Source organism: Lontra canadensis, unplaced genomic scaffold (genome assembly GCF_010015895.1).
Source record: "Lontra canadensis isolate GAN:19392208 unplaced genomic scaffold, GSC_riverotter_1.0 scaffold116, whole genome shotgun sequence".
In the NCBI taxonomy this organism is placed as follows: domain Eukaryota; kingdom Metazoa; phylum Chordata; class Mammalia; order Carnivora; family Mustelidae; genus Lontra; species Lontra canadensis.
Window position 1 is genome coordinate 3,592,839 of NW_022631110.1, and position 26,047 is coordinate 3,618,885.

Genomic DNA, 26,047 nt, shown 5'->3' on the forward strand with positions numbered 1-26,047 from the left:
ATGAGTCTCTCAGTCCCTCTCTACATATACAAACTGCGAAGCTCTCTCCAAGCTAAGGAACTTTTGTTTATAAAATGTCATTTGTGGGGCGCCTGGCCGGCTCAGTCGGTTGAATGTCTGACTCTTGGTTTCGGATCAGGTCTTGGTCTCAGGGTCGCAAGACTGAGCCCCACCATCGGGCTCTGCACTCAGTCTGCCTGAGATTCTCCTTCGCCTTCCACCCCTCTCCCCACTCACTCAGTCACTCACTCTCTCTCTCAAATAAAGAAGTAGGTCTTTAAAAAAATAAAAATAAAATGTCATCTGTTCAAATATAGCATTTTGTCATTTCCTCTCATCCACCTTCTGAAAGCTAGGGACTGACAAATACTATCAATTCCCTCAATATTAAAGGAGGACATTTTTCAATTAACAAGAGTATTCCACAAAGAGCTATTATAACATAAATATTCAAAAGTTAAATTCTTCTGTGGATCAGTGATAAGAAAAAAACACAAGGGGGAAAAGATTCTATTTGCAAAAACCAACAATAACCTCAATCTATGTAGGAATGACATCAGGAGTTAGCAAGACTGTGCAAACACAACATTAACTGCCGCTTGACTAAACCGGGTAACGCCCTGTGTCACCGGATCACTAGAATTAGCTGTTCAGCATTCAGGAGGGATGTACATTTTAATCTGGTGATATAGTTACCAGAATTGGTCCATGATAATGTGTGCGGAAGAGGAACAAGACTGAGAAAGAGTTTTTATTTATGCATTGTACATAAAGACATTTTAGACGACACAACACAAAACTATTAAACAAAAGAAGCTGGGGAGATGTCAATTCTTTCTAAATTGATGTGCAGTTTTAATGTAATTCAAATCCCAATCCCAATGAGATTTTTAAAAACTTGGTAACGGGGTGGCTGGGTGGCTCAGTCGGTTGAACAGCCAACTCTTGATTTCGGTTCAGGTCATGATATCAGGGTCCTGGGATGGAGCCCGGCATCAGACTCTGCACTCAGCAGGCAGTCGGCTCGAGAAGTCTCTCTCTCCCTCTCTCTCTCCCTCTCCCCCACCACCTCACTCTAAAATAAATAAATAAATCTTTAAACAATTTTTTAAAAATAAAACTTGATGACGTAATCTTAAAATAAACAAGTGAGAATAGCTAAAATATTTTTGAAAATGAGAAGTGATAACAGAAGGACAAAATCCATATCACATACTAAAATGTACTATAAAGGCACTATAGTTAACTATATTGATACAAGAAGGGTGAGACAAATTAATGGAACAGAAGCAAAAGTCCAGGAAAAAAATGCCCTAATATATACAATAACATATAATAAATGAGATATCACAATTAATTGTGGAAGGGCTAGATTATTCAATAAACGGTCCTGAAAAAGTGGCTGTTTCAAAATAAAAATCAACTTGCACACTAACTGCATACTATCTATCAAAATTCCACAGAGATTAAAAATTAGAAGTCTAAAACTGAGACCAGTATAAAGAAGAAAAAAAATTATTCAGGGAAATCATGGAAAAAATCAACATGTGAATCTGCGTAAAAAAGTACTATTTCTGGGACGCCTGGGTGGCTCAGTTAGTTAGGCCACTGCCTTTGGCTCAGGTCATGATCCCAGTGTCCTGGGATCGAGTGTCGCACTGGGCTCCTTGCTCAGCAGGGAGCCTGCTTCTTTCTCTGCCTCTGCCTGCCACTCTGCCTGCTTGTGTGCGCTCGCGCTCTCTCTCTCACTCTCTCTCTCTGACAAATAAATAAATAAATAAAATCTTTTTAAAAAAGTACTATTTCTGTACCTCAAAATCAGCTATAAACAAAATCAAAAGCCAACCAAGTGGGAAGCACAATTTGCCAGAAATGACAAAGGAATAATACACTAATCAGTAAGAAAAACATAAAGACCTCAATATGAGAGCAAAGAATACAAACAAATGACAGAGGAAAGAAAATGTGCAAAAACTCTATTAATCAAAGAAATTCAAGCTTGAAACACTAATAAGCGCTCTTCCCATCATCTAGTGGTGATGTAAATTGGTACAACCCTTCAAGAAATCAATTTCATAATAATGGCTTAAAGTGCCATAAAATATATACATGCTTTCGCCCAGTAATTCAACATCTAAGAATCTTCTGTAAAGAAATCATCAGAGTTGCAGAAAAGATTTATGAGCAAAAATAGCCAGCACAGAGTTACAATGGCAAGAAAAATTGGAACCTTAAATGGATTCTTTCCTTTCTAGCAAAGGCTCTCTCAATGAAGCTCAGAATTAAGAATATAAGAGTTTTGTCTTTTGATTTATAGGCACTCTCTCCTTTCTTCTCAAGAAATGAACAATAGACTGCCACAGTCAGTTTCCTACCATTCTCAAATTGATTCTCTAATATTTAGGTCATCCCAGCAAAACAGTGTCTTTTTGATCCCTCAGACTCACTATCTCCTAGGCAACTGATTAAATGAAAAAAAAATATAAGGCTTCACTGAGAAACATATAATTTTTAAAGACTTGAATAAACAGAATGACACATCGTGTCCTTCAGCTGGGAGGGGGAGTGGCAGAGGATGTAAAAGGGAAAGAGACAGACAGACAGACAGGCACAGCCAGATAGTGCATTAACAGCACTTTGTGTCATAATCTTTTAAAAAAAAAAGACGTAGCTTTATCGAGATACAATTTACATGCCATAAAATTTACCCATTCTAGGTGTGTGATTAAATGGTTTTTCTAGAGTTACCAAATTGTGTGATCATCACAACAGTGTAATTCTGGAACATTTCCGTCACCGCAAAAAGAAACCTCTTGCCCATGAGCAGTCTACCTCCCATTCTAACACCCAGCTCTGGGCAAGCACTAAGCTACTTTCCATCTCTATGGATTTGCCTATTCTGAACACTTCATACAAACGGCATCACACAACAAACATATGATCTTTAGTGTCTGGATTCTTTAATTCAGCATCATGTTTTCGAGGCCCATGCATGTGGTGGCATGTATGGGTCCTTCACTCCCTCTTATTGCCGAATAATGTTCCACTGTGTGGAAAAACCACATTTTGTTCATCTGTTCAGTGGATGGACATTTGGGTTGTTTCCATTTGGGGGCCATTATGAATCATGCTGCTGTGAACATGAGTGTCCAGGTTTGAATGCAGACATATGTTTTCATTTCTCTTGGGTATGGAATGCTGGGCCATGTGCTAACTCTCTACTTAACAGCGTGAGGCATGGCCGGACTCTTTTCCAAATCAGTGGCACAAGTTCACATCCCCACAAGGAGTGTATAAGTTGTTCATAGTATTCCCTCACAAGATTTTTAATTTCTCAAGGATTGGCAGCGAGGACCCCTTTTGAATTCCTCATATTAGGATCTTAATCCTGCTCTCCTTTTTTTCATAATCAGTGTTAGCTAAAGTTTGTCAATTTGTTGACTATTTCAAAGAACCAATTTCTGATCTGAGTAATTTCCTGTATTTTCCTATTCTCTCTTTCACTTATTTCCACTCTAATCATTATTATTTCCTTCTCTCTGCCTGCTTCAGGCTTGGTTGGCTCTTCTTTTTCTAGTTTCTTTTTAAAATATTTTTTTATTAAGTCATCTCTATGCCCAGAATGGGGTTTGAATTGAACTCACTACCCTGAGATCAAGAATCACACGCTCCACCAACTGAGCCAGCCAGGTGCCCATCTTTTTCTAGTTTCTTAAGGTAGAAAGTTAGGGTACTGACAATCCCACTTCGGGCAGATATCCAAAGTTAATGAAATCATGATCTCAAAGAGATACCTGTACCCCCGTGTTCACTGCAGCATTATTCACCAGAGCCAATACATGGAAACAACCTAAGCAAGTGATGAATGAATGAAGAAAATGTCACACAAGTGCGTGCACACAAACACACATACTGGAATATTATTTAGCCATAAAAATAAGGAAATCCTTCAATTTGTGACAACATGAATGAAGCGTTGAGAGCATTACGCTAAGTAAAAATGATGATAGAGAAAGACAAATTTTGTATCTTCTCCCATTAACAACAACTAAAAAAAAAGATAATTATGGGAGCTGAGAGATGTGTTAACCAACCTTATCAGGGACATCATTCCACAATATATACATGTATCATATCATCACACTCTACACCTTAAACCTACACCTACACAACATTATGCATCAATTATATCTCAGTAGAGCTGGGGAAAGAAGTAAAGTTGGGGTTTGATTTGAAATCTGTTTTCTTTTTGAATACAGGCACATAAAAAAGCTGTCGTTTTGCTCTAAGCAATGCTTTAGCTATATGCAGGTGATTTCTGGAGATTGTGTTTTCATTTTCATTCATTTCTAAATATTTCAAAATTTCCCTGGGGGATTCTTCTTTGACCCACTGGTTATTTAGGAGTATATTGTTTAATTTCCATATATTTGTGAATTTCCCAAATATCCTTCTGTTGTTGATTTCTAATTTAATTCCAGTATGGTTGGAGAACATACTTTGTATGATTTTAATCCTTTGAAATTTACTGAGCCTTCTTTTATGGCCTAACATATGGTCTATCCTCCATGTGCATCTGATCACTGGTAGCTTCACGGAAACCACACTTCATTATTATTGTCCATAAATCTAATTTCTTCCCAACATTCTGGGGTCTTGTCAGCAGTTTACCTCTTTTAATAACAACTACTACTGTATTCAGTGACTCCTGGTTCACTCTTTCACCATCCTCTGCCCCAAGCTTCATTCTCTTTCCTCGTTTTTATCGACAATTTCCTGAGGGAATTAACAAGAGTAGGCTCCTTATTTTACAGATGGGAAAAGAGAGTATAAGACTTGCCTAAAGGCCCAAAGAAACTCTGGGGGTGAAGCAGAAGTCGGGGCTGGAGTCCACCAACAGTGATTCTTTCTGCAACAAGGCCCTTCTACCACTGAGCTTATTCAGGTCTCCAGGAAACTACAAATGGAACAGCAGTTCACTCCTCCTCAGATGTGTTTCCTTGAGTGAGCACATGCACGCGCCCTCACATGTGCATGTGCGCGCACGCGCGCGCGCACACACACACACACACACACATACGCGGCAGTTTCTGACTGTTCTCTATTTCCCTTCCTGGTGGGAAACTGTACCGGTGGTCCACCTGGCACTACAGCTGGGCCTGCTGTCCGTCTGACCACGGGTTAGGGAGGTATGCCAGGAAATGTCCTCATTGTTCAGGGCACAACGGTCCCAGGGCCTCACAGGCACAAAAAAGCCATGAATCCGAAGACTAAATCGAAGCTGCAGGTAACATCAGGGGACCAAGCTGTGATGACAGACCAAAAAGTGAAATTAGAAGAAACTACAGGAGAAAAGCCTCCTTTTCCATGGCTTTCGACAAGTGAAGACAGTTGCCGTCCCAATACAATACCTCTAATCAATTACCTTTAATCTATCAGCTCTCCACCTGGATTAATCTCCCTTGGGGAAAGAGAATCCCACATGGGCCTTAGCTAAGTTCAGTCCCTCTGATCAGAGGGTTCCCTGGGCAGAGGCTCCATGTCCTCCTTCCTGGCATGTCAACAAGCTGGTCCCTGCACCAGGCAGAAGACTGGGGCACTTTCAGGGAGGGACCTCAGCCACTGCAGGAATCCTAGATTCCAGAAGCCTACATGGCAGGCTACATGGGATTTCCTCACAGCGCCACAAGTGGGTTCATTACCTGAACTCATGACGGCAGCCTCTTTCACTAAGAGGAGGAGAGAGCAAACAAACCTCTTCTTTATGCCCAGTCAGGGCTTTAATGGTATCAAGGAGAGCTAAGATCCCCAGTTTTTGATCGAAGCAGGTAGAGAAGGTGAGAGGGACTCTCCTGACTATATGGGGCTACAGTTGTGTCATCATAAAATCCGCCCCTAGAATCCCAGTTCTGTCCTGACCCAAGTCCCAGGTAGAGCTGGCCCCGCGTTCACTGGGCCGGCCCCCTCGGCCCACTTTTCCTGCCAAAGCCCAGCCTAGGTGCTCTTCAACACAGGGACCCAAGAAATGAACCAGAGAAAAAAAAATCCCTTTCAGCTTGTCACTTGAAGACCTCCCAAAAGGACTGGTTTTCAAGTTTTAGATTCAGGGAATGTTCTTCCAGCTTCGCCCAACTTGTGTTAAAGGCTTCCTGAGCGTCTCTCACAGCGCTGCTACACTCGCATGGCCACTGCCACACGCTCACTTTAACACTCCCTGTGCAAGGCCCGAACTGAAGATGAACTCAGAGATGCTCAGGCAGCTCCCTGCCCTGAGTTTTCAAGTTGGGCGCATCCTAACTAGTATTCAGTAAAATGCGGTCCGAGGATCAAACAGAGGACATCTGAGAGCCTCTGACATGCTACAGTGATTGTCGGTGTCGAAGACAGTGTTAGTGCAGGCTGTCATAGCCAAAATTCATGCGTCCGGAGAGCCAATTTTCTCTCCCTTTTTGTCTCCTTATCGCTCTTTCTCTCTGTCCCTCTTTTGTGGGATATTTTGCAGGGCCCTAACTCTGTGCAATGCACACTGGGAAATGCTGGCCTGGTGTCTATCTGAGCATGTCACACATGTTGCATGGCCTCCTCTCTAGGAAGAGAGAATATACAATAACATCCCTTTTAGAACATGCCTTTCGCCAGACAAACCCGGGCCCCCCAAGGTCCAACCCAGAACTGAGGAAAATAAGCACTGCCTACAACAGGGCTATGTGGTTGGTCAGCACTGTCCTCGGAGCCTGGTGTGCTGGAGGGAGGTTGCATAATTCTAGCATTCTGTACCAGGTAAATTGTAAATGACTCTGTAACATGAGAAAACTGCAGTCATCCAGATTACATGGACTCTTTGCTTTTCAAAGTTACCTAAGGCTTCAGGCCAGCAATGAAAAAACCAAAGAAAGAAGTCAGATTTACAAGTGGGTTATGCACTATGCAGTGTTTGAAATTCCAAATGCTTTTTCTCATAGAAACAAAGTCATAAGTGGTGATTAAGTTCTCAGACTAACCCACAGTGTAGCTAAAACACATCTGCAATGTCATCAACTAACGAAACCCCAAAAACAATGAAATTAAAGTAAAAACATTTTTATTTATTGAGAATACTCATGCTCAGTGGTATACTGAGGGGAGTGCGGTGGGGTGGGGGTGGGTGGCTCATGCCCAGGCAAGAAGGGGCTTTCTGTAGAGAACCGACAAATGATAATGAAGCTAGCAAAGTCAGTAGGCTCTTTATTTCACCACCTGCTGACAACTGAAAACAACATCAGTCATAAAATATTGCTCCTTTCAAGAAAATTAGGTTCAACAAGAAGTAAAGAAGTAGTTAGGGATACCTGGAGCTACCTGGTAAGACTCTGGCTTACCTACAGGAATTTTAGTGGGCTTCTTCATTGTGTTCAAATCAGTATCTACACTTAGAGTCATGCCTACAGGAGTCCTTTTTTGTTCCCCCCACGCTTATCGACAATGATCCTGGTCAGCGGGGGTATAACAGATGGGATAAGGATGGGGAAACAGATTCTATGAGTTCAATGAATAAAAATTAGAAGAGAAAGGAAAGGAGCTAAAGAGAACACATGTGTAATGTGAGAAGCTGTGGGTCTAAGATGGAATGGCAGGAACTGAGAACACCAAAAGTCAGAGGAACCAAAGGCATCTCCTGCAAGGAGAAAGAAAAGGTGGGCAGGAGGAAGAGTTTCCTAGGACAGCCACCAGGTGGAGCCACCACCGTAGAACCCCTCTGCGGCTGTCCTCTGTATGGACTTGGGTGGAAACCAAGCAGGAACATTCCAGAGGACACTAACTCCTTGGAACCAGGACACAGAGATTGAAAGGAGATAAATATAATACAAGAAAATTTCTTAAAGCCAAGTTCATCAGTTCCATATAAAAATATATGGAAAATGGACAATGACCACACCCACTTGGAAGGGCATTTTCCACCCATTTCATCACCATCCCTAGATCCAAGAGGCAGTACTACTCTGATAAGAGAGTAAGTAGGGGCAACATACTCTTAACATCAACTACTGGTCCCACCAAGCCCATAACACAGGCTCCCAAGAGAACCCATCAGTAATACAGCCAGGGATCAATTACTTAACAAAATCTCTTTATGGTCCCTTTACTCTCAAACTTTCAAGAATGAAGGCCCCCTGGGAAAGAAGATGATAAATGCACACACAGACACATTTATACAGATGTATGTATTATTGCATTGCTATAAAATTATATCCATCCAAGTTTGTTGCCAGGTGGCCAGCTTTATCTTCATCTCTCCATTACCACCAGCTCAGGTGATAGCCAAGAGCTTCCACACAATAGTAATGCCTTCGCTTAACTTCCTACTCTTCCATCTGGCCATAAAAGCCAGCAGTTCAGGTAAAGTCAACAGGTGATGCGGAGAGTTGGAGAAAATCTGACCCAACATGCCACATTTTCAGATCCCTAGGTAACCAGGGTGATTCACATTTGTTCCTCCAAAAGGAAATTTGAAAGGAAAAAAGTCTTGTTTTTATAAACCAATTCCCAGATCTCGCATCTACCTTAAACAACAAAGCACTGGAAAACCAAAGCAGTTGACATTTTCTTTATTAAAGACACACTTTTTCCATCCTTCGTTTACAGTTTCATTTCAAACAAAGAGCCCACAGCCTATTGAGGGAACCAAGCCACCTCCTTGGAGCCAACCCAGAGTTCCACAGCAGCACGTGCACATTCGCACGCACGCGCACTCACATCCTGACAGACAAGGCAACTCGTACCTCGAGAACGTTACTCTGAGGAGCCAAGTAAAGGCTAAAGAAATGGGAGCTTGAAAAAACATTTCCCCTTCAGTCGTCATATCTGTTCAGGGACTGCAATGACCGGTGCTGGGGGAAAAGGAAGATAAACATTCGGTACAATTCGTCTGACAGCTACAGGCAGCAGACCAAAATGGAGAGGCCTTCCATGTGGCAAACACTAGACCCATATCATGCTGGCAGAGGGGCATGTATACATCACCCATCCACACACAAAATGAATTCTGAAGAATTTCTACATTAACTTTTAAAGCACCAGTGTGTCACCAGAGGCAGAGCAGCTATCGGTTCATCTGTCAAGGACAACTTTTGAATGAAACCTGTCTGAAGGTTTCACTAAACACACGCGAAATGAGCCCACACGCCCACAGATTCATGTTCTACACTCCAAGTCATATCCACATGGCAACTCCGAGAGCAACCCTCCCCCAGCTCAACTTGAATCTCATCTTGTAACGTCAGGGCTAGACCTGTTACAGATAACATCTTTGAGACCATCAGATCTTCCAGCATTAATCCCTGGAAAGGGCAGTAAAATGCAGATGCACAACAAACCTTAAATAAAGATGGTAAAAGCAGTTTATCTTTCAGAAGGCAGATGCCAAAGTAGCAGAGCGACTTAAAAAGATGATCATAAAAGACATTTTATATTAGGAGAGCATAATAATAATAATAATAATAGCAAAGAATAATAAATGTGCAAAATACAATAGAGACTTACCAAACACTGAATTCATGATAAACTGGAAATAGAAACAAGGACACATAAAGCCAACCAGAAACCCGCGGAGTGGCTTCACATTCAGAATGACAGAAATAAATAAGAGACATATCCCCAACTTGCCATAAAAAAGATTTAAGAAATGCACACAGCTTTCTTAACATTTCCCACAGGATACAACAGACTGCAAGGGCTTGTAGGCAGGACCGGCTGGTGTTCATCTAGGGCTTCTACCTGTCCCAGCACCAAGCACAGGGCCAGTAGATGTGCGCTGCTGAACGTTCATTCATTAGGATGCAGGTAAAAGTGAGGAAGGAACAATAGCCCAAATCCTGGGCGGCCGAGGGTTCTGAGAGAGGCAGCTTCCCCATGAGGTCTCCTAATGATGCAAAACCTGAGGAACTAAAGCCCAGAAATAGAAGCCGGTCCTTAAAAAGGCCCGTGCAGTATTGATTACAGGCTGGATACTGGACCTCTCACATCATGAAAGTTGCTTGGGAAACCCTTCTGAGGATGAAAGCAAATGATTTTTTCTTTCCTTTAATTCAAGTAGAAATGGACAAAATCCTCCTTGCTCATTTTCAAGTATGTATCAAATGTATTTGCTTGTTGACTGTGAAAATGTCCACTTTGTTCAGTTTTGTTTTTAAACTCAAGGTTTGAATGTTTTTTCAAAAAAAAAAATTCCTCCATACATCAATATTTCAATTTAGGAGTGTGCATCATTTTTCTATATGGGCTTAATGAGAGAAGAAACAAAAGAATAAATCATTCTCAGAAGGAAACAAACAATCTTTTTCTGTCTGGTTCATGAGAATGTCATTTGGCTCCAAGAAAAATTTTCAGATTGTCTGGCTACAATTTGTCAGCATTCTGGAGTCTGGGGTAACTTCAGGATATACAACATCCATGCTACAAGTGTAAATGAAAAAGGACTTCTTGCTCCTTGGGAAAAGCTTGTTTTAAATGGAAATCTCCTTCACCATGACTGGGGTAAGGCCCAGAGACATGGCCAGGGGTGGGAGCAGACACAAATGTCCTCACAGCCCTAATGCCTGGAATGTACAGCTGATGGCAGCCAGGCCATCTGGAGGAACTGGGAAACTGTTCTCTCTCTCTCTCTCTCTCTCTCTCTCTCTGCCTTTCTCAATTTCAGTCACATCTTTTTCTCAAATGAAAAGCACATGGAGTCATTCCAGTACTTCCCTAAATCAACTCTGTAGAAATTTACAAAGGTTAAAGTTGAAAACTGAAACTAATCAGTCCCCAAATGGTTTCCATGGTCCTGGCCTTTTCTCAGGGCTACTAGTAGCTTCCTTCAAACCTAGGGTGGTTCTTGACCTTGTATGGGGGCCTGAGGAGGACGAGCTCATCCCACACTTTTGGGCGAGCTCATCCCACAGAGGTGAGGTAGTACAACCCACTTGCCATTACCGCAAAGTGGGGCATGTCCCCAAGCTGCTGGCCACAAGTGGGCAAACTTCTTCAGCTAAGTCTATCTCAAGTTTAGGACCCGGTGAAGTAGTTCAATTTGACTCATAACAGATTTTGATCTTTCTTTATTAAAAGAAAAAGAACCCGTGTTAATTCTATTAAATTCTCACAGGGTCCAAGGGTGAATCACAAGGTGGACTCAAACACCCGAAGAGGGAGCCCATGTTAATGAAACAAAGTGGTCTGTTACTAAACTCTGAAAGCAACTGCCCTCCATAACAACAGCAGCAGACAAAACATCAAGAGATTTCTAGGGACAAAGCTTGGTGGAAACAAAGGAAAGGAGAAGACTTGGGTCATTGACAATAACTCATAAAACTTGAAAAATTAGTTGCATGGAAGTGTTTACAGTAACCAGAAACATCCCACAGATTTAGCCTCTGATCCTAGTTTTAAGAGGGAAAAAGTGGTTTTTCATTGATTTGGGGTGGGAAAAAAATGTAGCTTTTGAGCTCAGCACAATGAACTATTTATCTGGCCTGACAAGGCCAATCAATCCACCCCGCTGTTTATTATAAGGAGTAGTAAGATACTGTTAGTATTGACGGGTGGGGGCAGGGCCAAACACGGAGCTGGCCCTGGGTACACAATGCTTCCCTTCAACTGGAAATTGATGTTTGGCCCAGGTGACCTGGGGGTCAGTGTGAAGCCTGGGACAGAATGAAGATGGTATTTTATGTGTTTCCTATTTACAGAACGCCTCCATGGGCTAAGGTCTCGGATCTACCGGCAGATTCATTACATAAAATACCCGAGAGTCAAAGGTTGGTCATAATCAGGCTGTGGGCCTAAAAGGAAGGAACCACCCCCACCCCCCCACCCCACCATTAGTACCTTTTTCTGGATCATGACAAATTCCGGGGAGGACCTCAGAGGCCAGATTTTTAGTTGTAAAGAGGCAATTATCTGAAAAGTTGGATTCCTTCTTTGATTTAAAGTTCTCAGGTAATTTTTACCCAACTCATCTGGATAATTACCTTAATTCCTTAACTTAATTAATTCCTTATCTTGTTAAGTTAATTAATTACCTTAATTCTCTTATTTACTTTACAAGAGCGGGGCTGGCAGGAGAAGCCTTGCGGCTCGTCACCATGTGTGTGCCCGTCCTTGGCTCACTGGCCCAAGAAGCCTGAGGAGGAACAAGAGGGGCTCGGGGCAGCAAGCAAGGATTGGGAATACAGACAGACACACTGACTTCTAACTCTCTGAAACCCAGGAGTTCTGGAACTTATTTGCAAGAATGCAGGAGGCACTTTAGGGGACAACTATATTCTGATAGCAAAGTATGCTTCATTCTTAACGTGGGAAACCCCCTGCATTGGTAGGATGGGCTTAAAAAAAAAAAAAAAGAAAGAAAACAAGAAAAGAAAGAAAATCCTATAGCTGCTAACCAGCGTGGGCCGCCAGCCAATACTTCATCTGAATAATTAAAAAAGGAAATGTAACCCAGGGCAGCTGGAGGGGGAAGAGGAAGAGGCAGGAAGGAAGAGAGACACAAAGCTAATGTCTCAAGCACTATGATCAATGGACAGTTTATTGGACAAATTCTTTTGCTGTCTAAATTTTATGAAAGATTAGCTGTTCTTCCCTGTGGTTATGTAAACTTGCCATCTTTTTTCTTTTTAATGGAACTCTTTGCTAATACATTTCCTGCTCCTGCTTTTGAACAGCTCTATATTTCTCTTTAAGGAAGTAATCAGCCCATGAAAAGCCTGCCACTGAACGCTACCCTGCCCCCGGGCCTGCTCTGTGTGAGCGTAGGAGCAGGAAAAGCTGAGGAAATCTCGAGGGACCACAGGAGAAGTGAGTTGAGCCCTCTCTTGTCATCTCAAACAGCGGTGACATGAAGGCCGGGTATGGGAGAAAACAAAACCCCAGCGAGCTAATACCTGAGAATCTGCCTTGAGGTCTCAAACCGGGCAGACAAGATGGTTAAAGTTCCCTTGGTGAGAGCGAAGTCTGAGCTCTATCTGTGCACATCTGCCTCCTAAACCTAGAGAGACACGGTCTGTGTTTGGGAGGCCAGCAGGCAGAGAGAAAGACCCTGACAGAGCCTGCCCTTAAATTAAAAACAGAGCATGGCCAGACACGCACAGCTCAGCATGTGCCATAGCAGTCTCTAAAGTCACCTTTCATCCACAAAAATAGATACGAAAGTGAAAGCTAATGTCCTAGGAAAATCATCATTTGCAAATCTAGTCTACATTCTGGTTGTGAAAAAAATTGTATTCGTTCCCTTTACTATAGTCATGACGTTGTTACTCGCTGTGTGTGTGTGGTGGGGGGGTGTGTGCCCAAATTATACGAAAAAACAAAAGGCAACTCTCATTCAATTTTTCAGCAATTCAGAGTTTGACACAGTTCACCCGGAAGTTTCCAGTTTGGGTTTGGGTGTGGGGAGGGATTTGTTCTTCTCTTCCATACCTCTCTTATTGGTTCTTAGAATTGTTTCAGAAGATAGCAGAGCGTTTCCGCTGGACACTTCGTGCATGGGTTTTTCTGGAGCTTTGCTGGAGAGAGGGTCTTTCTTCATTTCTTTCTTTATTTCCTGTGAGGATAAAAGGAAAACAAGACTGTTGTTTGAAATTTTAAAATGGCTCTTCAGCTATGTTAAGCTTCAGCTTTCTGGAAATGAACTCTAATGACCTCAACTCGGTATAACATGATGTTTGAAAAATACCATTTCCGATGTTGTTGTGGCTTGTTTTCCTTATATTTATTACTGAAGCACCTGCTCCCGTAAAGTAAAATGAAGTCCACTATGGTGACATGACCTCATGTGACTCTGACCAGAAAGTCATAGTGACCAGAAAGGGAATACTGCACAGCTCCAAGTGACAGCCTGTCCTACTTTTTGAACAAGGACAAGCTTTGGCCAGGTAGAGTCGCCCCCTAAGAGCCTTCTGGTTTCTATCCTTCCCAACAGGGGGTTAGAGAAATATATTCTCAAATCACCATTGTCTCACAATTATGCTAAACCAAAAAGAAGGGGACTTAAAGTTCATTTATACTCATCAAGTTCCTCTGGGTCTCTTTAACTCTTGACAAAGAAAAATATAAGGAGGACAAACAGAAATAAAGATCATCATTCTAGGCCAGGGGTCAGCAGACTACAGCCCACCACATGTTTTTATAAATTAAATTTCATTACAACATGACCACCTTTATCCGTTGAAGAATTTTCTAAGGCTGTTATGATGGCTGAACTGAGTATTTGGAACAGAGATCAAAGCATAAAATACCTGGCCCTTTATGCAGAAAGATTGCTCTAGCTGGTCTCTTATCAAAGATCCTTTAAAGGGGATGCCTGGGTGGCTCGGTTGGTTAAATGTCTGCCTTCAGCTCAGGTCATGATCTCAGGGTCCTGGGATCGAGTCCCGCCTCTGGCTCCCTGCTCAGTGGGCAGTCTGATTCTCCCTCTGCCCTGCCCCTCCCCGCTGCTTGTGTCCACGCTAGCTCTCGTTCTCTCTCTCTCTATTGCAAATTTTAAAAAATAAAATCTTTTTAAAAAGCTATTAAGATACAGAATTTAGGGGTGCTTGGGTGGCTCAGTCGGTTAAGCATCTGCTTTCGGCTCAGGTCACGATCTCAGGGTCCTGGGATGGAGCCCCTGCATTGTATAAGGCTCCCTGCTGAGTGGGGACCCTGCTTTTCCCTCTCCCTCTACCTCTACCCTTGCTTGTGCTCTCTCTCTCAAATAAATACAGTCTTTTAAAAAAAAGATACAGAATTTAAAGAACTGATGGCTGAGACAATTACTTCAAATTACTCTAATAATTGGCATAATTATTTTTGAAAGCATCAATAGCCCAAAATGATAGCAACTCACAAACTGCAGGTCTGGAGCAGAGGGTTTCCAGGCCTGTCTGAATCCATGATTAATTACAGCAACGCGGGAAAAAGCGAAAGCTAAGCGGCTAGACTCAGAGCATGGCTAAGCGGCAGGAAGGGCGATGTGTTCTTTAGGAAGAACGTGGGGCAAGAAATGGAGATGGGCTCTTTCTACGGAATAAACATGAAGAGAGCAAATTAGGTAGGGGGCTGGGACTCAGTCTGGGCAGAGTGCAGAGGCAGAAAGAAAGGAACAAAAAAGGTTGTCAAAACATAGCCACTGGCCAGCAGCTTCCCACACACCCGGGTGTTAGTTACCGTATCCAATTCCCCAACTGCTGGCTCAATTCGCAACAGCCTCACCCTCCCTCCTTTACCAGGGCCCCACCAGAAATCAGCAACTGTGGCTGGCACTTCGCTGGGTTGAGAGTTTCAGCTGGTGTCCCAGGCCAACCCAGCACAAAGCTGTGTGCACGCGTGTGTATGTACACGGACTCCCACCTCGGCAGCCGTGGCACCTGCTAGAACAGCAGTTGCCGGGGGTTTCTGTAGCCTCACAGGCAGATGGCATCAAGGGATAATCTGCAAACATTGGCCGCCTGAGCCACATGATGGGATGTTTTCTTAGTGATGGCTGCCAGGATGCTATGGCTTGAGAAGTAAAGAAAACAAGCCACCACAGGGGCTCATTCCCCAGAGGTTGCTTCTTTGGGGGGAGAACTGTTGCTCAAACCTTCCTTTCCGCTGCAATGTGGATATGACTGTGCTCACACAGACCTCCCAGCTGGACGCAACATAACATGGCGATACAACATCCAAGGTCACCAAGGACTAATTCAGAGAAATTCAGTGGATTGTGGGCGACATGTCAAGCATCTGCTTAGCACTAACTGCTAAAGGCATGCAGTTGGGGAACGGTGAGGGAGGGACAAAAGTCTGAGAGACTGGCGTGATCACTGGCGAGAACTTTAGAAGCTGTGACTGGTTTGTTTGTCTGCCTGTCTTTAAGTAATCTCTGTACCCAGCGTGAGGCTCAAACTTGAGACCCCAAGATCAAGAGTCACATGCTCCAGCACCAGCCAGCCAGGCACCCCTAGAACTTGTGATTGTTAAGAATACTCTAACCCGGGGCGCCTGGGTGGCTCAGTGGGTTAAGCCTCTACCTTTGGCTCGGGTCATGGTCCCAGGGTCCTGGGATGGAGCCCCACATCAGGCTCTCTGCTCAGCAGGGAGCCTGCTTCCATTCCTCTCTCTCTGCCTGCTTCTCTGCCTACCTGTGATCTCTGTCAAATAAATAAATAAAATCTTAAAAACAAAGAATACTCAAACCCAAGGCTTCAGAGAAGCACCCTGTGAGGTTGGAAGGACCAACCTGATCAAGCAGGTGCTTAAGGGCTAAGACAGCAGCACCAGAGAGAGGTTGGTTCATAAAGCCCAGATTCCACTGTCCCCTCAATGACTGTTTATATTTGCCACACACAGAAGCCTAACAGTGACCACATTTCTTAAGTTCCTTCTTAGATGGAAGCAGGGAGGAGACAAAACTTAAAATATGCCCCATATTTTTCCAGAGAAACAAGACACACAGATACAGCAGTGCCCCGTGTAGACCCTTAGCCTGTACAACACCCAGGTACACAGGCTCAGTGTTCCCCCAGACTCAACATCTTCTCTCTGACCTGCTTCTTTTCTGGAAGGGAGGGGAGCTATCTTGCTTGAGAGCCCATCATCCACCCATTTACGCAGGCTGGAAAACTCAGTGTTAACCCCCATACCTAACCAGTCACCCAGCTGGGCTCTATCTACTTCCTCAACCTCTCAGTTTCTCGCTGTTCCTCCTATGCTACCTTAAAACTATGAATACTGGGCAAAGAACTCAAAGAGATGTTTCTCCAGAAAGATAGACATATAGCCAGTAAGTACACAACAAGATATCCAACATCATTAGCCATTAGGGAAATGCAAATCAAAACCATAATGAGATGCTCCTTCATACCCACTAAAATGCCTAGTAATTTTTTAAAAAAGGAAAATAGTGTTGATGAGGATGTGGAGGAACTGGAACCATTGTGCATTGCTGGTGGGAATGGAAAATGATGCAGCCACTATGGAAAACAGTATGGGAGTCCCTCAAAGTTAAACACAGAACCGTGTAACCAAGCAATTCCACTCATAAGTTATATACCTGAAAATACTGAAATCAGGGACTCAACATTTACAGCAGTAGCCAAAAGGTGGAAACAACGTAAGTGTCCCACAACAGATGAATGGATAAACAAGATGTGGTATATCCACACAACAGAATATTATTCAGCCTCAAAAAGGAGTCGAGTTTCAAGACACTGTACAACAGGAATGAGCCTAGAAACCATTATACTAAGTGAAATACACCAGACATAAAAGGACAAATATTGTATGATTCCACTTATATATTGCAGCTAGATGAGGCAAATTCATAGAGACAGAAAGACTGCAGGTTACCAGAAGTGGAAGGAGGGAATGGGAGTCAATATTTAATGGTTACAAAGTTTCCATTTGGGGTGACTAAAAAGTTTTGGATAGAGATAAGGACGATGGTTGCACAACATTGTTCATGTAGCTAATGCCACTGAACTGTACATTTTGAATGGTTAATATGGCAACTTTTCTGTTATATGTAATTAACCACAAGAAAACAAACACATGAACACCAGCTAACAGGGGAACACTTGCCATGCACCCAGGCTGCTCTCAGAGCTTCACCTGGATGGCAATTTGTAGTCTGCACAACAACCCTGTTCCTCAATGACGCACAGAGCAGGACATGGAGTGCTGAGAAAGCCTGCCAAACAGACAGGAGTCAGAATCGGAACCCAACCCATCTCGTTTCAGAATGCATCTCTCAACCACTCTTCCTGAGTCCTGCCGGAGTGGCCATGACGTCTCCGTGTCAACACACTGCTGCCAGAGACACTCTCCAAAAACAAATGTATGCTCTTGTCACTCCTCTGTGGAAATCCCCCAGTTACTTCCAAAAGACCACAGGACAAACCCTTTCATTTAAAAACTTTTTAAATTGCACAGCAAGCCACAAATCCCCGCGTACTGGATTCTGGCTCAAACTATCTGCCATGCACGCTGGCCCCATGGTGCTCATTACCATCCACATGTAACAAGGGGAATGCACCTCTCTAACAACACCTTGACTTTCATAGACATCTGATGTCCTGGACTCCTATTGGTAGGCTCTAAAAATAGGCAACAATGCTGGCAATGACCCAACCTTACAAGGGCAAATGCTTAGAGAAATGAAAGTGTTTCAGCAGATATTTCTTCACTTGCTCCTCACAGTAACATTGTCATTATGTTATTGAAAAAAAAAAAAAAGTAGTAAAACCCTAATTCTGCCAGACTGATAGATTTTTGTATTCAAGAACCATAAGACCCACAGAGGATGCAAGAACAGCCAAAAGCCACAAGGGTAGTCAGGGGCATAGTGGGTCATGGGACCCACCTCTGTGTCTTCTGCGCAGGGCTGTCCTGCTATACCTCCAAGGAAGAGTTAGCGCCATGGCTATAAAGGGGAGACTCAAAATCACTCCACCTGGGGCTCCAGGGGAAGACTTCCCTTCCCTCCAGAGCTGAAGAATATAAGGTACTACTTTATCCATAAATCTACCAGTACTGAGGCCCCAATCCTTTAAGTCCTTTCTCATGCACACATAAAAGCTCTTTGCTGCAGAGGAGGGTGGGCTTGGCACTGGAGTAACTCCTGCCTGCCTACAGCTGCCAGCATCTGGTTACCTGGAGCTCTCCGAGGTTCTGATCCAGATCATGGGACTCTGGATTTCCTGGGTCTGAGTGTTCCTAGCCCCCAACCCTCAATCTCCATTTTATAACATTAGGCCTGTATTTTAAACCATTGTGCAGAACCCGGATCCACTATCCCCGTGGTAGAGGCCACACCCCGGCCCACAGGCCATGGGGACTTAGAGAAATTCATACATCCCCACGTATATAAATTAGCAACGACTGGGCTTGCTTTAAAACCCTACAAAATCATCAGGGTATTGACGAATCTCTTTAAGAGATAAAGGAAACCCAGCTTTTCTTTATCCTAAATCTGATGCTTCAACAGTGCAAACTCATCATTACAGTAAAACTGAGGCCATCAGTAAGATATCAATGCTGTGATAACACTCGAGCTATGTCACAAGGGCAACATGACTGAAAGGAGAGGAGAACTTGTACCATTCCTGTTTCCCAGAGCACTATGTCGATCAGAGCCCAAGATGGCTCACCCACATCTGGAGGCCAAAAAGCCCCAATGATGCCACTCTAGCAAAAATCTGTCATGACACATTTAGCAGGCTGCAAACAACAGCCTCACTGAGCAAAGGCATAATTTGTGCACAACTGGGAACTAGACGAACATGGTCTGTTTTGTGTTAAGTGGAGTTGCCTGGATGTGGCTGGCTGCTGAGCTAAGCTGGCTTTCCCTCTTTTCTACTCAGCCTCCCCATTCATCACATACTAGACAGGTGCTGGTGGCGGGGTGGATGGCTTGGTTGAACCTTAACTTCTTTCAATTAACCGAAATACTCCCCAGTAAAACACCAGTGAAGGTCTGGTCTGGGGGTCCTTCCCTCCTCTCATCCTACCACCAACCTGGATACAAGTTAAGAAGCAGGCCTCACAGTAAACAGGGAGAATGATGGTGTGAGTCAAACAAAACCAAACAAAACAGAAAACAACTAGTGTCGGTGTCATCATTTATTAGGTGGGTGACCTGGGGCAATACCGAAAGCCTCTAAGCAGCTTCCCTGTCATCTCTAAAAGATCTAACCCTAAATGCTCTGGCACCATCACAGAGCTGTCTTCGGGGTCAAAGAGTAAACCAGGGAGCAGCATACAGGTTGTTTCTTGTCATTATTAATGTCATCATTAAACAGCAAGAGCTATAAAAAAGAAAAACACTTAACAAAATGGAAGAAGCTCTCCACCAGAATGTTTGTTCAGTGAAAGAAGCCAGACTGAGAAGACCCCATGCTCTACGCTCCTGTTATGTGAAGCTCAACCACAGACAGAGCTTATCAGTGGTGAGAGATCACCAAAGGGCAGTTGCCCTTGGGAAGGTAATGACCGGGAGGATGAAGAGGTTCTGTAACCTGGTCTGGGTGATGGTTGCACAGGCGTATGCACACCCACACCTTCATGGAGCTGTGTTTGCGTATAAGATCTCCACACTTCACTGTATGCTGTTTCCACTTCAAGTAACAACATGAACGCTAAAGCCAGAAGACAACACATTCTTTTAAAATGAAATGTGCTAGTATTTCATCCTAGAAGGTCAAAAACATGAAAAGCTAGTGCTTGGGTGTCTTAAAATTCATCTCAGGGGAAAGCTTCCCGGGATCAATGTCAAGGGCACAAGTAGTTGGAATGCACCAGATGCTGCTTACCAAGTGGGTGAGCCAAGGGGTGACTCATGTAATTGACACAATCAGCCAAGTGGATCTCCTCCCTCCATGGGGTCCTTCCTCTCCACCTCAGCTGCTTGCCTCACATCTTAAACTATTTCCTTCTCTCCTACCCCCAGCATTACAGGCCCACAGAGCGGGCTGGTGCCGCTGACACCAGGGGGAAGCCGGTGCTGTGCTGACCTGCAGAAAACATTGGTCTTGGGCTTCCCCGTGTCTTAGCGTGAGCCTGGACAGGGTCCTCTCGGTTCAGGGTAGAAGCAGGGCAGGGGGGAAAAGGGAGTCATTCATCAGCCTGCCCTCAAACCTGGTCTGTTTCTTTCTCCAGGTAAGGCTCCCTTTAGGGCGGGGTGTGGCTGTGCCCCCTCCGCTCTTCATGGAAAACCTTTTTGCAAAATTACCCCTGGCAGGAGATAAAAGGAAATCACTAAAGCAAACCCTTACACCAAATGTACTGCAAGAGAGTTTTGAATAGATACGGAATCCTAAAATAGCACATTGCCCACCCCACCCAAGTGTACTCTCTACCTGCTTGCCCCCCATATAAAAGGAAAAATTGAGGAGCAGCCACCCCATAAACATTGGCTGCTTGCAGAGCCTGGGATTTCCCAGCATTTGGCTCCCTTCAGAAAAGGCTAGTCAATCTCAAGACACCTGGGAAGACACTGCAAGTATCTTGAAAGCAAATAGCAGAGCTCCAGGAGAGCTTCAGCTGTGAGATTCTGTTTCGCTAAAAAAAGATGTATCTCATTATCACAATTTTAAAAAATCAACGTTGGGGCGCCTGGGTGGCTCAGTGGGTTAAAGCCTCTGCCTTCAGCTCGGGTCATGATCTCAGGGTCCTAGGATTGAGCCCCGCATCGGGCTCTCTGCTCAGCCGGGAGCCTGCTTCCTCCTCCTCTCTCTCTCTGCCTGCCTTTCTGCCTACTTGTGATCTCTGTTTGTCAAATAAATAAATAAATAAAATTTAAAAAATAAAAAAAATTAAAAATATCAATGCTGTTGAACCATGAAATGCACCAACTTCATTAGGAAGACAAAGAATACACACACACACATACACTCACACATAAAACATCTGAAAATATGGCAAAATATGAGGATTTGATAAATCAAGGGGGTGGACACACTGGTGTTTGCTATTCAGTTTATGCCTCTTTCTCATGCTTGAAATATTTCATCATTTCCCCTAAAAATTACATAGTGAACCCATGCCAGTATCTCATACCACAATGGTTTTCTTATACTTAGCAAAATATGTTCCCACTTAGAAAAGTGCTCTGACATATCATTGACCTATGATCTTTCCATCTCAAAGCTAACAAGGTTCTTTTTTTAAAGTAACAGGATACCTATTGTCATGTTTCTATGTAAATCTTCAACTACATGTTTGTAATATCATACATTTGCAGTATTATCTCCCCATAATCACTGATAACAAAAGCCCAGGAAGGAGTTCTTGACCAGCAGGGTGGGAATAAACGTTGAGAAGAGTTCAGGAAGTACCACAGGCTGGACAAAGATAAGAACAGCTTCCTTCGTGTCCCAAAGAGGTAACACAGCTTCCTGATATATGCACAATGTGATGACCGGCATGAGAGCCAGTGCCTTTACAACTGCCCATGCCCTGCTAAACATCTAGATTATTACCAGTGGATCAAAGGGTGTCAATACCAACCAGCTGTTTGGACATGCTTTAGTAAGCACTTAATAACTATCTGTCAAATGAATGGCCAATTTAGCAGAGTGTTATGGGCAGGACACCTATTACAGACAAGGGGTATTATTTCCAATTCAGTCCAAAGCTATGACAACATGGAAGTCTCTATCATCCCCACAACAACCCAGCTAGTGTTCACAGGATCACAACCAACTTCTCACCTGCCAGGATAGGATTTGGTTTAAGAGCAGTAGGAGGAGATACAGTAAGAAAATTCTCACACCACCTCATTTTCTTTAAACAAGCAATACCTATTTCTTTATTAAACTGGGAATGTTATGGGGTGCCGGGGTGGCTCAGTCAGTTAAGTGTCTGCCTTCGGCTCAGGTCATGATCCCAGGGGCCTGGGATCAAGCCCCACATCGAGCTCCCTGCTGGGCAGGAAGCCTGCTTCTCCCTCTCCCACTTCCCCTGTTAGTGTTCCCTCTCTCGCTGTGTCTCTCTCTGTCAAATAAATAAATAAAATCTTTGAAAAAAAATAAACTGGTAATGTTAGACATTCAAAATAAATTTACTCATTCAAAAATGAAACCTTAAAAGCACTAGAAGAAAACATGAGAGAAATAGTTAATGATCTCAGAGTGAGAAAGAGGATTTGACACTCTGCCACAGAATCCAGAAGCTGCAAAAGAAAAGACTGGTGAGTTACGGAAAACTACAACCACAAAAGAGACAAAACCAGAATAAAAGAAAGGAGATTCATCAACAAAAGTCCAAGTGGGGGAGCATTGCCTGTTAGAGAGAACACCTTCTACAAAGTATAGGCAAAGAGATCAAGAACCCAACAAAAAGAGCAAAGGACAATTCATAGGGAAAAAATGACTTCACTGCATGAAAAGATGGTTAACCACACTCATAAGAAAAATGCAAATTACGGTGGAATTCATGTGATAATATCTGTGCAGTGCTCACTGGACAAAAAGACCTAAATCGTTTTGGCTGCATCCCTATACTGAAAGTGCAGCGCTTACACCTACTGTCTTACCGTGCTCACACCAGTCTTCTCGAGGGTCCGGGCCCTCTCAGAGCACTGTCTGTTCTCACAGCATGTAGCACGGCGCCTAGCACACAGCTGCTATCCATGCGAAGAGTAATAAGTATAGAGGGCAGTAAGCACAAAACTCTCCAGAAGCAAATAGTCTAGATAAGAATGTATATAATCTTGGGGCGCCTGGATGGCTCAGTGGGTTAAAGCCTCTGCCTTCGGCTCAGGTCATGATCTCAGGGTCCTAGGATCAAGCCCCACATCGGGCTCTCTGCTCAGCGGGAAGACTGCTTCCCTTCCTCTCTCTCTGCCTGCCTCTCTGCCTACTTGTGATCTCTGTCAAATGAATAAAATCTTTAAAAAAAAAGAATGTATATAATCTTTACTATGATGAGATATCTTTTTTCCCTTGGTATTAAATACCATAAATCTTCTCAATGGATCTCTCTGATACCCAGTGACCTTATTAGTGTGAAAAAAAATTTTTTAACCTGTCTGATTGGCAACAATAGAAACAATATAATTTTAGTTGTGGCGTAGAGAAAGATACCCTCTCATGCTCTCCAAAGAGTATAAATTGATATAAAAATCGGGACAACCCCTGTGGGAAGCAATGTGGCAATTACTTATCAAAAATTTAAATGTCTCTGCCTTTTGACTCAGTATTTCCACTCCTAGGAAATTAAACTACATGTATACTCACACACGTGCAAAATGGTATTATGTACAAGGTTAATCATTACAACACTGCTTAAATTAGCAAGACTGAAAAAATGTAAATGAGGGTCAGTAGAGAACTGGTTACCTCAATTACAGTAAATCCATCCCATGCAGCTCTCTCCAAGAATGAGGTGGGTCTCTAAGTGCCAATAAGGATAATTACTAAGACATGTTGCCAGGTAAAAAAGCCTGATAACGTATGCTAGCATTTCTGCAAAAGTGTGCACATGCCTCATTGTGTGATACAGAATGAACTGATAACTGAGACTTCCTCTAGGGCGGGGAACAGGATGACCAAGAGACAGGAACATTTTGTCCCTTTTCATTGCTACCACGTGCCTGTGTTAGTCAAACAAAACTTTAATGTAAAAAGTAATCACAGGGGCGCCTGGGTGGCTCAGTTTGTTGGGCATCTGACTTGGGCTCAGGTCAGGCCCCATGTGGGGATCCTTCAGCTGGGGGGCCTGTCACTGCCTCTCCCTCTGTCTGCCACTCCCCCTGCTTGAGTTCTCTCTCTCTCTCTGTTAAATGGATAACTAAAGTCTTAAAAAGAAAAATAGGGGCGCCTGGGTGGCTCAGTCGTTAAGCGGCTGCCTTTGGCTCAGGTCATGATCCTGGGGTCCTGGGATTGAGCACTGAGCAGGGAGCCTGCTTCTCTCTCTCCCTCAGCCCTTCCCTTGCTTATGCACTTGCTCTCTCTCTCTCTCTCTCACTCTGTCAAATGAATAAATAAAATCTCTAAACAAACAAACAAATAATAATCATTGACATGTGTTTACTATTTCCTAATAATTAGACTATTGACTGCTACTTTTTCTGCAAACAAGGAAGAAGTTGCCGCCACCCCCTCATATAGTTCAGTTATATCCTTTCCACTGCTACTGTAATAATCCCAGGGTTGCTGGGTCCCAACATATGAACAGATATAAAGCCTAAAAGAGAGCCCTCGGCCCATCTACTTCATCAAGAAGGGGAGATAAGAAAGTTAAGATGTGGGGAAAATCATACCAGGCCCAACAATTTTTTAAAAATAAATATGATATAAAATTCAAAATTTTGGAAATACAAGTATAATCAATGGCATGACACCAACCCAGAAAACCAAATAAAATGCACATAAAAAGGCAATATTAAGCCATATCGGTAGTTTTATCATAGGCAGAAAACGGTTTACTTTGGTACCCAGAGTACAACAAGACTTAAAAACTGTAGGATTGGTTAATTATGCTCAAAAATGTTAATTACATGATCTCAAATTGAGCTCCCTGAGGGGTGGGCACTGTCTCCAAAGCCTCTTCAGGAAAAATTTTTAAATGTTTCTGATGACATCATACATACTCCCTGACCAGTACAACCTGAATCACAGGAACTGGGGGATCACATGCTAGGTAAACAGCCTGCTCTTGGACAAAAAAGAAGGACCATCAAAGGTCGAACAGCCATTTCTGCCATCTTTTTTTTTTTAAGGTTTTATTTATGACAGAAAGAGACAGCAAAAGAGGGAACACAAGCGCAGGGGAGCTAGAGAGAGAGAAGCAGGCTCCCCGCTGAGCAGGAAGCCCAATGTGGGGCTTGATCCCAGGATGCTGGGATCATGACCTGAGCAGAAGGCAGACGTCTAATAACTGAGCCACCCAGGGACCCCAATTTCTGCCATCTTTTTAAAAGCTTTGATGATGAGCCCGGGCCTCTAGAGCCCCTGCTGGGAACCCTTGTCACAGCACTGACCGCAGGACACTATCTAGGTCTCTCTCTCAGCTACTCCGTGAGGACCTGGGGGGTAAGGAAGAGGTCTCTTTCATCTTTCATTCCCAGACACTCAATAAATGATGGCCATCACCATGAGCTCTATCATTCTTCTAACAGATATATTTGAGTGTCTACTTATGTGCCAGCTATAAGTGCGTCTAACCCAGCGTGAATTTTCACAGTCACAACTGCTGCTAAGACTAATAAGCTAATGGGGAAAAAACGTAAATGCACTAGGATCTCTTACATATAAAAAGAAACTCAATCTACCCTTCATTTCCCTAAATCTAAAAACTCTGGAATTCGCCTGCAGTTACGAAGAATACAGTGTAACAAGGTACTGTTCTAAGGGTTTGCAATGGAGTAACTCACTGAAGGCTCACAGCCATTCTGAGCGTCATTATCTCTCTTGACAGACGCGGAAGTGGGTCCCAAGAGGACATAACACAGCAAAAGGGCTGAGCGAGGACTGAGGCCCAGGCAGTCTCGTGGCCAAGCCTGCACTCCCTGTGGTCACACCACACCCCACCTACACGGGCATGCTCTCCTCACTTGCTCCGCAAGGCCAAC

At 43.5% G+C, this 26,047-nt stretch overlaps 1 protein-coding gene across 10 annotated transcripts in view; it reads right to left on the bottom strand.

Moving 5' to 3' along the window:
• SH3KBP1 (SH3 domain containing kinase binding protein 1) overlaps nucleotides 1-26,047 on the bottom strand; it is a 335,619-nt gene that overhangs the window by 182,078 nt on the left and 127,494 nt on the right. For all 10 annotated transcript variants that reach the window (XM_032840763.1, XM_032840758.1, XM_032840760.1 and 7 more), the window contains exon 3: nucleotides 13,438-13,561. In XM_032840763.1, the coding sequence (XP_032696654.1) occupies nucleotides 13,438-13,561 (124 nt within the window). The remainder of the gene's footprint in view (nucleotides 1-13,437; nucleotides 13,562-26,047) is intronic.